Source organism: Nicotiana tomentosiformis, chromosome 4, assembly GCF_000390325.3.
Source record: "Nicotiana tomentosiformis chromosome 4, ASM39032v3, whole genome shotgun sequence".
In the NCBI taxonomy this organism is placed as follows: Eukaryota; Viridiplantae; Streptophyta; class Magnoliopsida; order Solanales; family Solanaceae; genus Nicotiana; species Nicotiana tomentosiformis.
Genome location: NC_090815.1, coordinates 86,259,420 through 86,275,417, shown reverse-complemented (window position 1 = coordinate 86,275,417; position 15,998 = coordinate 86,259,420). Strand labels below are relative to the sequence as shown.

General features: G+C 38.8%; 2 protein-coding genes across 2 annotated transcripts; one reads left to right on the top strand and one right to left on the bottom strand.

The window, feature by feature from the left end:
• Positions 1–573: 573 nt before the first annotated feature.
• Positions 574–5,376, bottom strand: LOC104121589 (pentatricopeptide repeat-containing protein At1g43980, mitochondrial). Its single transcript, XM_009633615.4, has 2 exons — positions 2,330–5,376; positions 574–1,940 (listed from the first exon to the last, which is right to left on the bottom strand). Exon 1 carries the CDS (start codon positions 5,202–5,204, stop codon positions 3,237–3,239), a length of 1,968 nt encoding a protein of 655 aa, XP_009631910.1. The 5' UTR covers positions 5,205–5,376; the 3' UTR covers positions 574–1,940; positions 2,330–3,236.
• LOC104121588 (aspartic proteinase Asp1) lies at positions 780–2,198 on the top strand. Its single transcript, XM_009633614.4, has one exon. The coding sequence runs from the start codon at positions 780–782 to the stop codon at positions 2,073–2,075; it is 1,296 nt and encodes a 431-aa protein (XP_009631909.1). The 3' UTR covers positions 2,076–2,198.
• Positions 5,377–15,998: the final 10,622 nt, after the last annotated feature.

Here is a 15,998-nt window from a genome sequence, read left to right as displayed (position 1 = left end):
TGTCATCTTCTATTGGATGTTGTCAACTAATTATACATAATTATTTGTTCTCAATATTTACGGAGTTGCCTGTATTTTTGGGACAAATTTAAAAAGCAATTTTTGTATTTTCCCTATATACTATAATAATTTATCAAACTTTTTTAAGTATTCCAACAAAAATAGTTTACTCCGCTACAGAGTAAATAAAAGAAGTACTACTAAGGAGAAAAAGCGAAAGGAATATTAAAAATACCAAAAAGCTAAACTAGAAGAGTCAAATAAGAAATTGGCTTTATTTTCACGTTTCTGGAGTTATTTTTCCTTGCACATGAATGGGCCCTATTTATAAGAAAAATGTGCGGGCAAAATAATGTCATCGATGAGGTGTCTGTCCTCTTTCTTCTCTTTTTTCTTGTTTTCTTCTTATTTTAAATAATCCTTACCTGCAAGATTTATTAGTAATTATAGGAAAATAAAAACATACTACTATTATCTATGCTTTTAAGTTCGAACTCTTTTTTTTTTACCATACGAAATTACATGAATAGTTTATACTTATCATAGGACAAGAGGAAACAAAGGAATCCAAGCAATGCCAAAACTAAACCTCAGTTCTCAAGTAAATTAAAAACCCTTCCAAAGAATCCACATGACTTCATCCCCTTCATGTCTCTTGGGTGGGGTTTTCTTTTGAGAAACATATAAAAAGCAACAAGATTTTTGCTGAATTAAAATTAACGTACCGAGCTTTTTATCTCTTTGTTTACTATTAGTTGTATTACAGGAAAGAAAGAGATATGGGGGGAGGAAAAATTATTGGGATGGTGATGTTTGTGGTTATAGCTGTTTCAGCAGCAGCAGGTTCTGGTGATAATCAGCAGCTGCAACAGCAGCAGAAATGGTGGAAATGGATGTCTTCTGGTTCTGCAGCGTCTTCATCAGTGGTCAAACCAGTTGCCTCTTCTTCAATTGTCCTACCACTCTATGGTAATGTCTATCCCATTGGTTATTACTATGTTCAGCTCAATATAGGGCAGCCTTCAAAGCCCTATTTTCTTGATCCTGACACCGGCAGCGATCTCACATGGCTGCAATGTGATGCTCCCTGTGTTCGCTGCACAAGAGCGCCTCATCCGTTCTACAAACCAAACAATGACCTCGTGCCGTGCAAGGACCCCCTCTGTGCCTCCTTGCATCATGTTGATTACAAATGTGAGAGTCCAGAACAATGTGACTATCAGGTTGACTATGCCGATGGAGGTTCATCGCTAGGTGTCCTACTTAATGATGTGTTTAACTTCAATGCGACCAGTGGTGCTCGGATAATACCTCGTTTGGCTCTAGGGTGTGGATATGATCAGTTACCTGGTCAATCTCATCATCCTTTAGATGGAGTGCTTGGCCTTGGAAAAGGAAAAGCCAGCATTGTGTCTCAGCTTCACAGCAAGGGTCTGGTGCGGAATGTGGTAGGCCATTGCTTGAGTGGCAGAGGAGGAGGTTTTCTCTTCTTTGGAGATGAGGTTTATGACTCCTCACGCATCGTCTGGACTCCTATGGCGCACGATCGCATGAAGCACTATTCAGCAGGATCTGGAGAGCTCATATTTGGTGGTAAAGCCACAGGATTCAAGAACCTTTTTGTAGTCTTTGACAGTGGAAGTTCCTTCAGCTACCTAAACTCACAAACATACCAAGGTTTCATTTCATTGTTGAAAAAAGAACTGAATGGGAAGCCACTAAGAGAAGCAAAGGATGACTATACACTCCCATTGTGCTGGAAGGGCAGGAGACCTTTCAAAACCATAAATGATGTAAAAAAATACTTCAAGAACTTCGCACTTAGCTTTCCCCATGGATGGAAATCCAAAGCTCATTTCGAAATTCCCCCGGAATCATATCTTATTATCTCATCAAAGGGCAGTGTCTGCTTGGGGGTTCTAAATGGTACTGAAGCCGGCCTGCAAAATGTCAACCTTATTGGAGATATATCAATGCAAGATAAAATGGTGATCTATGACAATGAGAAGCAAGCAATAGGTTGGAGCCCAGCAAATTGTGACCGGCCACCAAAGTCGAATAACATGATAATGTAATCAAGCTAAGACTAATCTTTTATTCTTCAGTTTGTGTTACCTTTTCATTTTTATCATTCTATTAGCATATGCTTTCATCAATAAAAGGGGAATAATAATAATAAGTATCCCTTTTGTATAACAAATTATCGAAGAATGATTTATCATAAAACCAAAGAATGAGAAAAGAGGTAAACTAACATACAAGGTGAACACTCAATTATTTATAAACCTGTTAGCTTCACAGGTTAGAGAGAGCTAGGACTCTAGATTACCTTTTAGTCTTTCCAGTCAAGCTCAGCATCTCTCGACCTTCACACTCTATGATGAGGCATCCAAGACATGGAGAGGTTATATGAGTAATATCCGCTGCTGGACGATCATTGTTCTCTAAAGATGGTTGTGGCTTGATTAAGACGTATAAAACTACTCTAGCTGAAAGAATTATCTCATATTTATGAAGTGAATGCCTCTCTATAGGCCAAAATAAAACAGCTAGGCAGCTTAAGTTTCAAAAGATAGGTTTTTGTCAGATGCAACATTCTGAGTTCTACGGTGTTGCTCCAATTCAGCATCCAGAAACGAAGCGAATATCCTTTTACGCTTGCTGGGGTTCCATCGTATGCATGTGGAAATTTTGAACTTTAGAAAAGCATTAATCCCTTTTGTGCAATGAAAGATACGATGCAACATTCTGAGTTCTACGGTGTTGCTCCAATTCAGCATCCAGAAACAAAGTGAATATCCTTTTACCCTTGCTGGGGTTCCATAGTATGCATGAGGAAATTTTGAACTTTAGAAAAGCTTTAATCCCTTTTGTGCAATGAAAGATACGATCTTATACCACATCATTGAAAATTGCCACATGATGTAACTCTCCATCTCTGTCCGCATCATTTTCACTAAATCCACCAAGACCTCAGCGCAAAGGTGCTTCCCTAGAGCCATGCAAAAAAAAAAACCTTCTTTTTCTACTCACTTGTTATCATTAAATTTGCTCCAAAACATAGATGAGTCAGATTCAGACCCTAAATTATCACTTAAAGCACACCCATATAGAAAGCAAAAATAAAGAATTGAAGCAGATCTGCTTGTTGTTTAAGAATCAATATCGAATTCAGCTTGTTTCATCGGTGCTACTATACCTATCCATTTAGCAGCTATTACTCCCAGTTGCAACTTCTAGGCATAACCTTTATACCATATATCCTTTGTCAGTAGCCTCAACGTAGAATAAATGTCTATGTCCTTACTGCCACGACTAAGCATTTGGTTAGCTTGGAAGATCTTTAAGCAGTTGTGTACACTAATCCAACTGTAACTAGTTACTTTCTTTTCAACTCTCTCTTCCATTACCTTCCTGACCCGAACAAGACTCTCCCATCTTCCCCTGGACTCGTATACTTGCGCTAGCACCAAATAAGGTAGAGATGACTCCGGCGCTATCTCCATTATCTTTCCAGCAACTTTTTCAGTTTCTTTCAAGTCTCCATAAATATCACAAGCAAGAAGTATTGACTCCCATATTTCACTGTTGGGCTCATGAGGCATATTTTGTAATATATCCCCGGCTTCTTTAAGTTTACCAGCTCTGGTCATCATGCCCACAACACAAGTGTAGTGCTCGATGCCAGGTCTAACTCCATATTCCTCTTCCATTGAAGAAAATATAGCTATACCTTCATCAATAAATCCACCATAGCTGCAAGCCAACAGAACAGCAGCCAACGTAATTCGATCTGGTTGACCACCGACTTCAAGAAGTTCATAATAAAGGCTGAGTGATTTGGTAAGTTCACCATTGATAGCCAACCCAAAGATCATGGTGTTCCACGATATCAAATCTCTTGCCAGTAGGTCATTGAAAATATTTGAGGCAGAGTCAATCAACCCATATTTACAATACATATCTACAACTGAACTGGAAACAACGGGATCTGATACAAAGCCTAACTTGATGACCAAAGAATGAGCTTGAATGCCCAGCTCCATAGGGAAGGTTGTAGCACAGCTAAGAATGCAGCTGAGTGTAAACTCCGTAGGTCTAATATTCTCCCTCAAAGTTAGGACAAATACACGCAAGGCATTTTCTTCTAAACTGTTCAGTGCATAGCTCGAAATCATCGAATTGCACAAAGCTGTGTCCCAATGATTTGAATCCTCAAATATGCGAACTGAATCCTCAATTCTGTTGCAGTTAGAAAACAAGTCAATTGCTGCACTTGAAACAATTGTGTTGCACAAAACCCCCATCTTTATGCAAAGACATAAGATTTGCTTACCCTTCTCCAAACTGCGCAAGTTAGAACAGCCAATAAGCACTGATGACATAGTGAACTCATCCGGTGAATATCTACAAGCTCTCATCAAACAAAAATAAGACAGAGCTGTATCTTCACGCCCTGATTTACAGCAGACTGAAATCAACGAATTCCATGAAACAACATCCACCTCCTCCATGGCCAAAAAGACACCAGTACCATAGTCCACTAGCCCAAGATTTCCATACATATCAATCAGTGAATTCCCTACCACCACATTAGACAAATCAACACCACTCCTTAGCATGTTTCCATGTATTTCCTTGCCATGAAAAGCAAACTGCACATTCGAAATCAGAATCGAGAAAGTATATCCACTAGGCCTAATACCATAATTTTGCATTTCCAAGAAAACACCAAAAGCAACCTCAAACAACCCGTATGAAGCATACCCCGAAATCATTGAATTCCAACTCACAACATCTCTGTCAGGCATTTCATCGAACATCCGGCTTGCCCTCTGCACATCACCAGACTGAATAAACACTTTCACACACATGTTCCAGGACACAACATTCTTGTTTGGTATTTCGTCAAAGACTTTTAAAGCATAACTTTTCGCTCCATGTTTGCTATACAAATCAATGCAACAATTACCCAGAAAAGTGTTCCTGTTGAAACCAAGTTTTATCAATTTACCATGAAGTATTTGCAAAGATATAAATGAGTTTCTGTACGAGAGGCACTGTTTTATGAGGCTTGAATAGAATGAAAGTGAATGCGTGTGGTATCTGTAAGCTCTTTGTACAAAAGGGTACATGCAAATGATAATGAGTAAAGTACAAATAGAGAAAGCTAAAGCAAACATGACAATGCCCACAAATCTCATTTACTGCAGCTATGAATATTTGGTCTTGTGGATTCTTGGTCAGACTGTTCTTCCATGACCGAGAAATTTAGATATTCGTTGGGCGAACGATAAATATTCTCTCCATTTTGATACTCGCTAGTTTAAAGAAAAAGAATGAACTTTAACTTATCCTCTCTACTCTGTTTTTTTTTTAAATGTTGTTTAACCTTGATATATTAAGAAACCATTTAACAGTATTAATTATAAGAACTACTGTATTTAACCGCGGTTGTAAAAAAAAAAAAGTTAAATGTGAATTTTATAATTTTTCTAATAGAAAATCAAGTTTTGTACAAAATCAAAAAATTAAACAAAAAAACATAGATTTGAGCAATCAAGACCATGAGCAATTGTCTGATGTATTTGAGCAATGTGAGGATTGTGTTTTGCGATAATGATGCTTGCCCGGAAGTATTTACCCTTCTTAAGAAATATTGTTAACGTGGATAATATATATTTTAATCATACCTTATTATACATGAGAGCACCTTCAAATAACAAAAAGAAAATGATCCATATTTTCATCTAAAATATTAAGTTATAATTGTCATTGGTACACTATTTTAGAGTGCCAGCTTGAGAGAAAGAAAGATGTAAAAATACATGATTTATCATTGTCTTAGGCTCTTTGTTGAGGCCAGAAAATAAAAAAAAGTAAATTTAAGTGAACAACATACATCATATCAACTACAATACATAAGCAAGAAATAAGCAAAACTTTTAAATATATGAGAATATAAGGCACCAAGCACATAATAATAGTAATAATAATAATAATAATTCTAAAATATTATACAACAATCTTTTTTTAAATGCTATAGAAGTTACTACTAACAACATAAGGGTGAAATTTTTTTTGTAGCCATAATAGAATAATTCTTTTATGTACTTAGCCCATGAAAAAGGTTTTTATTTTATTATATTGTCTGACTTGGTCGTGACGATCTCACACTTTAAGTACTTACTAAGTATGATACATCTTCTTTTACGTTAATGTGTAACTGGAATGACTGATAATGTTTGGAAAGTGCTGCATTAAAAATATGTAATGTATTTAATAACAGAAAAAGAAATGGCCAAACAATAAGGTAGAGAATTTATAAAGCTAATTTAAAAAATAATGAGTATAAAATTATGAAAAATAGAAGGTAGAGAAGTTTTCAGTTTGGCTTCCACTAATTCTAATATACATTAAAGTTTTCTACACGAAAACTCATATATAGAGTTCATCAATTAATCCAGTTATAAGTTTCTTAGTGCCATCATTCTCTTGCAATTAGTTGATCATCTCAACAATTGATATGGAAACACCATTATTGACACCATAGAAATTGACCAAAAAATGAAAATTTTAGGGCAGAAGCTACAACAAAAGAACTAACTTTGAGAAGAGGCAGTATTTGCTTTTTAGCTAGAATGTTTTTGGCAGACTAACAATTAACAAACGATACAAAAAAAGTTAGAATTATCAAAAATATTTCTAGAAAAATCAAACTTTACAAGTGTCACGATCCGAAATTCCAACCTTTGGGACCGTGATGGCGCCTAACATTTCACTTGCTAGACAAGCCAACGTTAGAATAATTTTAACCTTTTTTTAACAATTTAATTTAATTAATAATAAAGAAACTAATAACTGGAATAAAATCTGAAATAAAGTGAGTAAACCATAATAATAGCTATGTCTAAATATCATCCCAGAACTGGTGTCACAAGTGCACGAGCTACTAGAATAATACAAATAAGGGTCTGAATGAAAATAAAGTTGTCTGACATAAATACACAGCTAAAATAAAGTAGATGGGGACTTTAGAGTTGCGAACATCGTGCAGCTATACCTCAAATCTCCCGTGGATAGCTGAATTCGAACAAATCTATTGTACGTCACTGGGACCAACTTCGGTATCTGCACAAAAAGTGCAGAGTGTAGTATGAGTATAACCGACCCCATGTACCCAGTAAATTCCGAGCCTAACCTCGACAAAGTAGTGACGATGCTAAGGCATGTCATTTACACTAACTTGTATGCAATAATAATAATAACAACAATATAGGAGAACGTGAATAGAAATTAAACCGGTAAATCATATCAATAATCAAGCCAACTCGGAAGTCATAACCAATTATTACTTAAATCACTTTCTGTTGCAGCGTGCAATCCGATCCTACAAATATATTCATATTCAATTATGTTGTTGCGTGCAACCCGATCCCACAATATATTCATTTTTATTTAATTTTGTTATTGCGTGCAACCCGATCCCACAATATATTCATTTTTATTTAATTCCGTTACGACGTGCAAACCGATCCTCAATATATCTTTTCAATCAATTCTGTTGCGGCGTGCAACCCGCTCCTCCAATATATTCACTTTCAATCAAATTTTGTTGCGGCGTGCAACCCGCTCCTCCAATATATTCACTTTCATTTCTGTTGCGGCGTGCAACCCGCTCCTCAATAATATAATTTACCAATTCTTATAAAAGAAATTATTCCAATAAATGCAACAATTAATATGAAATTGTAAGACAACAAGCATAGAATAATTATGATTTATTTAGAAACAAGTGATGACAAGTAGCAATGAATTCTGAAAATTAAGGAGGAAACATGCAATTTAATATTTAGCATGCTAAATGTCAAGTAACAATTAAGTCACATAAATCAAATAAGCACGTAGCAAATATAGCATGGATTCAAGGCATAATATTGAGCAAGGAATATGAGAGAAATAATTAATATAATAATTAATTCATAATTTAAAATAATTTATGATTTCCAGATAAATTTGCAAACAATCAATTTGACGACGTATAGGCACTCGTCACCTCGCCTATACATCGTTACACATGAAATTCATGTAACAATAATTCAAGGGTTCTATTCCCTCAAGTCAAGGTTAACCACGACACTCACCTCGCTTCGCAACCAAATTCAAGATTCTAATAAATCTTTGCCTCGCGAATTGATGTCCGAAAGTTTCAAATAAAATAGTCACAAATAATTCAATATTCTCAACACGAATCGTAGGAATTAATTTCATATGAAATTACTAATTTTACGGATTAAAATCCGAAATTTATTTCAAAAACCGACAGTGGGACCCATATCTCGAATCCCGAAAAAACTCACAAAATCTGAATACTCGTTCCGATATGAGTTCAACCATACAAAATTGTCAAATTCCGACATTGGATTGGCTTTCAAATCATAAATTTTTGTTTTTGGAAGATTTAATAAAAATCTGATTTTTCCTCCATAAATTCACGGATTAATGATGTAAATGAGTATGGAATCATGAAATATAACTAATTTCGGATAAAGAATACATACCCAACTCAAACTAGTGAAAACTTTCTCTGAAATCGCCCAAAACCGAGGTCGAAAACTCTAAAAATGAACAAAAATGTCGGACTCCAGACATATATATTTTGTCCAGGCAGATGCGACTTGTCTCAAAATTTTCAAGCCAAATATTGATGTACCATCCTTCAGTAAATTGATCATAACTTTCTGTACAAATGTCCAAATGATGAATGCTTTATCTTTCTAGAAACTAGAATCAAAGAGCAACAACTTTCATGTTTTGATAATTTTTAGTTTATTTATAGATTGTGAGATATAAGCTTTCAAAGTCAGCCCGGTGCATCAGAAATTTCTGGCGGTGCACACTGACAGGCAAACAAAAATTGCTTTACCAGCCTTCAGTCAATCAATCATAACATTCAGTACAAATATCCAAATGATAAATGGTTCATCTTTCTGGAAACTAAAATCAAAGGTCTACAACTTTTATATTTTGATAATTTTCAGAATCTTTATAGATTGCGAGATATAAGCTTCCAAAGTCAGATGTGCGCATCAGAAATTTCGCACATTGCTGTCAAAAACCAGCAGTTAAAAATTACCTAAAAATGATCTGAAACCACTCTGAAACTCACCCGAGCCCCTCGGAACCCCGTCCGAACACACCAGCAAGTCTCAAAACATATTATGGACTTACTCAAAATCTCAAATCACACATAACAACGGCAAAACTACAAATCGCGCGTCGATTCGGACTTATGAGTTTATGAAATTTTGAATTCTATAACTCGCGCCGAAACATGCCAAATCAATTCGGAAAGAACTAAAATTTTGCATGCAAGTCATAAATGACATAATAGAGCTGTTCTAATTTTCAGAATCAAAATCCGACCCCGATATCAATAGAGTCAACTCCCGGTCAAACTTTCCAAAAATCTTTTATTTTCCAACTTATGCCAAAATGCACAGAATTGTCCTACAGACTTCCAAATCCAAATTCGAACATGGGCCTAAGTCCGAAATTACCATACGAAGCTATTGAAATCATAAAAATTCTATTATGGGATCGTTTGCTCAAAAGTCAAATCTCCGGTCACACTTTAGAAATTCAAACTTTATAAAATCAAACTTTTTATTTATTTTTTCAAAAACTAACGAAAAACGTGCCTACGTACCTCAGAATAACTTCAAATTTTGTACATAAGTCATAAATATTGTTATGAAGCTTATCAAACTCTCGGAATCTAAATCGGAACTCGTATCAACAAAAACCCAATTATGACTAAATTTAGGAATTCTTAAACCTTTAAATTTCTAGTTTCTGTTAAATACCGATAATTTGAGCTAGGCTTCGAATTCGATTTCGGACATACGTCCAAGTCCTAAATCACGATATGGACCTATCGGAACTGTCAAAATACTGATCCGGGTCCGTTGGCTCAAAACGTTGACCAAAGTTAACTCAGTTGAGTTTTAAAGCTCTATTTCACATTTTAATCAATTTTTCATATAAAAACTTTCCGAAAAATTTATGGACTATGCACGCAATTCAAGGAATGCTGAATAGTGCTCTTCGAGGTCTCAAAATACAGAAATGAATATTTAAAATTAAAGATGACATATTGGGTCATTACATTCTCCACCTTTAAAACAAACGTTCGTCCTCGAACGGAATTAGAAAAATACCTGAGCTGGTGAAAAGGTAGGGATATCTAGTCCACATGTCCGGCTCGGACTCCCAGGTAGCTGCCTCAATTGGCTGACCTCTCCATTGCACCCGAACTGAGGAATAACTTTTAGACCTCAACTGTCGGACCTGCCGGGCAAGGATAGCTATCGGCTCCTCCTCATAAGTCAAATCTTTGTCCAATTGGACTGAGCTGAAATCTAACACATGGGACGAATCACCATGATATTTTTGGAGCATAGATACATAGAACACCGGATGAACTGCTGATAAACTAGGTAGTAGTGTAAGCTTGTAGGGTACTTCACCCACCCTTTCAAGAATTTCAAAGGGTCCGATATACCTAGGGCTTAACTTGCCCTTCTTTCTGAATCTCATTACACCTTTCATAGGTGAAATCCAGAGAAATACTATTTCTCCAGTCATGAATGCAACATCACGAACCTTTCTGTCGGCATAACTCGTTTGCCTAGACTGAGTTGTGCGAAGTCGATCCTGGATAACCTTGACCTTATCCAAGGCATCCTGTACCAAATCAGTGCCCAACAACCGAGCCTCTCCCGGTTCAAACTAGCCAACAGGCGAACGACATCGTCTCCCATATAATACTTCATACGGAGCCATCTGAATGCTCGACCGGTAGCTGTTATTATAGGCAAACTCTGCAAGTGGCAAGAACTGATCCCAAGAACCTCCAATATCTATAATACAAGCGCGAAACATATCTTCCAATATCTGAATAGTGCGCTCTGATTGTCCGTCACTCAACTCAACCCCCGTGCCTAACTCACGTTGTACAGCCTTCCAGAAGTGTGAGGTGAACTGCGTACCTCGATCTGAAATAATAGACTCGGGCATACCGTGAAGGCGGACAATATCACGAATGTAAATTTCAGCTAACCGCTCTGAAGAATAGGTAATTGCCACTGGAATGAAATGTGCTGACTTGGTCAACCTGTCCACAATTACCCATACTGCGTCGAACTCCTTTGAGTCCGTGGGAGTCCAACAACAAAATCTATAGTGATACGCTCCCACTTCCACTCAGGAATTTCTAACTTCTGAAGCAAACCACCAAGTCTCTGATGCTCGTACTTAACTTGCTGACAATTCAAACATCGAGCTACATATGCAACTATATCCTTTTTCATTCTTCTCCACCAATAATATTGCCGTAAATCTTGATACATTTTGGCGGCACCCGGATGAATAGAATACCGGGATTGTGGGCCTCTTTAAGAATTAATTCACGAAGCCCATCCACATTAGGAACACAAATACGACCATGCATCCACAGAACTCCATCATCTCACACAGCAACCTGCTTGGCACCACTGTGCCGCACCGTGTCCTTAAGGACAAGCAAATGAGGATCATCATACTGTCGCTCTCTGATGCGCTTATATAAAGAAGTCCGAGCGATTGTGCAAGCTAAAACCCGACTAGGCTCCGAAACATCTAACCTCACAAACTGATTGGCCAAAGTCTGAACATTTGCAACTAGCAGCCTCTCACCAACTAGAATATACGCAAGGCTGCACATACTCACAGTCTTTCTACTCAAAGCATCGGCCACAACATTGGCCTTTCCCGGATGATACAAAATGGTGATATCATAGTCCTTCAACAGCTCCAACCATCTTCTCTGCCTCAAATTGAGATCTTTTTGCTTGAATAGATACTGTAGACTACGATGATATGTGAATACTTCACATGACACGCCGTAAAGGTAGTGCCTCCAAATCTTCAGTGCATGAACAATGGCTGCCAATTCTATGTCATGAATAGGATAATTCTTCTCGTGAACTTTCAACTGCCGCGATGCATATGCAATCACCTTGCCATTTTGTATCAATACTGCACCAAGTCCAATACGAGATGCATCACAATACACCGTGTACGATCCTGAACATGTGGGCAACACCAACACTGGCGCTGTAGTCAAAGCAATCTTAAGCTTCTGAAAGCTCAACTCACACTCGTCTGACCATCTGAATGGAGCACCCTTCTGGTCAGTCTGGTCAATGGGTTTGCTATAGATGAAAACCTTCCATGAACCGGCAATAATAACCTGCCAGACCCAAAAAAACTCCGAATCTATATAGCTGAAGTATGTCTAGGCCAGTTCTGAACTGCCTCAATCTTCTTAGGGTCCATTTTTATGCCTTCTGGCGATACAACATGCCCCAAAAAGGCAACTGAGTCTAACAAAAACTCGTATTTTGAAAATTTGGCATATAATTAATTATCCCTCAAAGTCTGAAGCACAATCTGAAGATGTTACTCATGCTCCTCTCGACTGCTGGAGTAAATCAAGATGTCATCAATGAATACAACCACAAAGGAATCCAGATAGGGCTTGAACACCTGGTTCATCAAATCCATAAATGCTGTTGGAGTCAGCCCAAATGACATCACTAAAAATTCATAATGCCCATACCGAGTCCGAAAAGTTATCTTAGGGACATCAGATGCCCTAATCTTCAACTGATGATAGCTAGACCTCAAGTCAATCTTCGAAAATACCTTGGCACCCTGAAGTTGATCGAATAAGTCATCAATTCTTGGCAACAAATACTTGTTCTTGATAGTAGCCTTGTTCAACTGTCGATAATCTATACACATCTGCATTGAACCATCTTTCTTCTTCACAAACAACACTGGTGCACCCCAGGGCGAGACACTAGGTCTAATGAATCCCTGATCAAGCAAGTCTTGTAACTGCTCCTTCAATTCTTTCAACTTCGGCGGGGCCATACGATATGGTGGAATAGAAATAGGCTGAGTGCCCGGAGCCAAATCAATACAGAAGTCAATATCTCTGTCGGTGGCATCATCGACAAATCTGCAGGAAATATTTTTGGAAATTCACGAACAACTGGTACTGAGTCCATAGAAGGAACATCCGCAATGGGATCGCGAATATAAACCAAATAGGTTAGACACCCCTTCTCGACCATACGTCGAGCCTTCATATAAGAAATAACCCTGCTGGTAGAATGACCATGAGTTCCTTTCCACTCTAATCGAGGTAACCCCGGCATGGCTAAGGTCACCGTCTTGGTATGACAATCCAATATAGCATGATAAGGTGACAGCCAATCCATAACCAGGATGACGTCAAAATTAACCATGTCGAGAAGTAGAAGATCCACACTAGTCTCAAGACTCCCAATAGTAACCACGCATGAACGATAGACATGATCTACCACAACAGAATCTCTCACCGGCGTGGACACATATACAGACGCACTTAGAGAATCACGAGGCACAACCATATATGAAGCAAAGTAGAAGGACATATAGGAGTAAGTAGATCATGGATCAAATAGAACTGAGGCATCTCTATGGCAAACTGGAACAATACCTGTGATCATAGCGATGGATGACTCGGCCTCAGGCCTAGCTGGGAAAGCATAGAATCGGGACTGGGCTCCACCAGTCTGAACTACATCTCTGGGATAGGCCATAGCTCGCTAGCCTCCACCTCTAACAGTCTGACCTCCACCTCTAACAGTTTGACCCCTGCCGTTAGTTATTCGGGCGGGCGGTGGAGCAATCGGTGCCGGTATGATGGCACGAGAATTATGCTGAGATCTGTTGCTCAACAACCTAGGGCAATGCCTCCTGATGTGACCAATGTTCCCATACTCATAACAACAATCATGTTGTCATGACTGCTGAAGCTGAAGCTGACCCGAACGGGTCGGATAACCGCTATAGTGACTCTGGAGTGGTGATGCACTAATAGGAGATGAATGTGCACTGAATGCTGGCTGTCCAGGGTAAGGAACATAAGGACCTTGACTCTCTGAAGCACTGCGAGAAGTCTGAAGTGCTGAATAAAATAGCCTGGGAGAATGACACCTACCATAAGTACTCTTTCCTCCAGATGAGGCACCTCTGAAATTACCAGAATGACGGGGCCTCTTATCTGACACTGGCCCTATCTCCTATGAAAGAACCATCTCGATCCGCCTGGCAACATTAGCAGCCGTCTGAAAAAAAATCTCAGTCCTGGTTTCCTTGGACATCTGTAGCTTGATAGGTTGAACGAGTCCATCAATGAACCTCCTTACCCTCTCTCTATCAGTAGAAAGCAGAAGAAGAGCATGACGGGCTAGATCCACAAAACGGGTCTCATACTGAGTGACTGACATACTGCTCTACTGGAGACGCTCAAACTGTTTGCGGTAATTCTCTCTCAGTATGATAGGAAGGAACTTCTCCAGAAATAGCTGCGAGAACTGCTCCCAAGTAAGTACAGGCGAACCAACTGGTCTAGTACATACATAATCTTTCCACCACCTCTTGGCGCAACCAGTCATCAGAAACACATCAAAATCAACCCCATTGCTTTCGACTATCCCCATGTTCTGCAATACTTCATAGCAGCGGTCACGAAAATCCCGTGGGTCCTCAGAAGGTGTACTACTGAAATGGATTGGAAATAGCTTGGTAAACTTGTCCAACCTCAACAAAGCCTCAGAAGACAAAGCAGGCCTATCACCGACCTGTGCTACAACAACTAGTTGAACTACCCCAACTGGATGGGCTACTAGAGCCTGATACTGGGGAGGTGTTTGCCCCGGAGCAGGAGTAGTGGGAGTTTGTGCTCTTCCCCAGCCTGTGAGAAGGCTGGTGCCACTGGAAATGTACCATTTTGGACCACACCCTCCATAAGACTCACCAAACGGACTAGAGCGTCCTGAAGTACTGGAGTAGCTATGAATCCTCCCGGAACCTGAACTGGTCCAACAGGTACCGTTTGAGCTGGAACCTCCGCTTCTAAATCCACCTGAGGTTCTACAATAGGTGTTGCTGCTCGAGATCTAGATTGAGCTCTTCCTCTGCCACTACCTCGGCCTCTGGCGCGACCTCGGCCTCGGCCTCTGCCCCTAGTCGTAGTTGTCACTGGGGGCTCTGGCTCCTGTCCGGCTGTAGATGCAGTGCGTGTTCTCGCCATCTACGAGAGGACAAGAATAGAAGAGTTCAATCGTCAATGATAGAATAAAATCGCATGACAAAGTAGAATATAAGTGAAATTATTCCTAAACTCTGTAGCCTCTGAAAGATAAGTACAGACGTCTTTATACCGATTCTTCAGACTCTACTAAGCTTGCTCGTGACTCGTGAGACCTATGTAACCTAGTGCTCTAATACCAAATTTTCAGGACCCGAAATTGCCACCTTTGGGACCGTGATGGCGCCTAACATTTCACTTGCTAGGCAAGCCAACGTTAGAATAATTTTAACCATTTTGTTTTAACAATTTAGTTTAATTAATAATAAAGAAACTAATAACTGGAATAAAATCTGAAATAAAGTGAGTAAACCATAATAATAGCGATGTCTAAATATCATCCCAGAACTGGTGTCACAAGTGCACGAGCTACTAGAACAATATAAATAAGGGTCTGAATGAAAATAAAGTTGTCTGACAGAAATACACAGCTACAATAAAGTAGATGGGGACTTTAGAGCTGCGAATGTCGTGCAGCTATACCTCAAGTCTCTTGTGGATAACTGAATTCGAACACATCTACTGTACACCGCTGGGACCAACTTCGGTATCTACACAAGAAGTGCAGAGTGTAGTATGAGTACAACTGACCCTATGTACCCAGTAAGTGCCAAGCCTAACCTCGTCGAAGTAGTGACGAGGCTAAGGCAGGTCACTTACACTAACTTGTATGCAATAATAATAATAACAACAATATAGGAGAACATGAATAGAAATTAAACCGGTAAATCATATCAATAATCAAGCCAACTCG

Excerpts from the sequence above, each read along its gene's own strand:
- LOC104121589 (XM_009633615.4), bottom strand. The coding sequence starts at position 5,204 with ATGAGATTTGTGGGCATTGTCATGTTTGCTTTAGCTTTCTCTATTTGT.
- LOC104121588 (XM_009633614.4), top strand. The coding sequence starts at position 780 with ATGGGGGGAGGAAAAATTATTGGGATGGTGATGTTTGTGGTTATAGCT.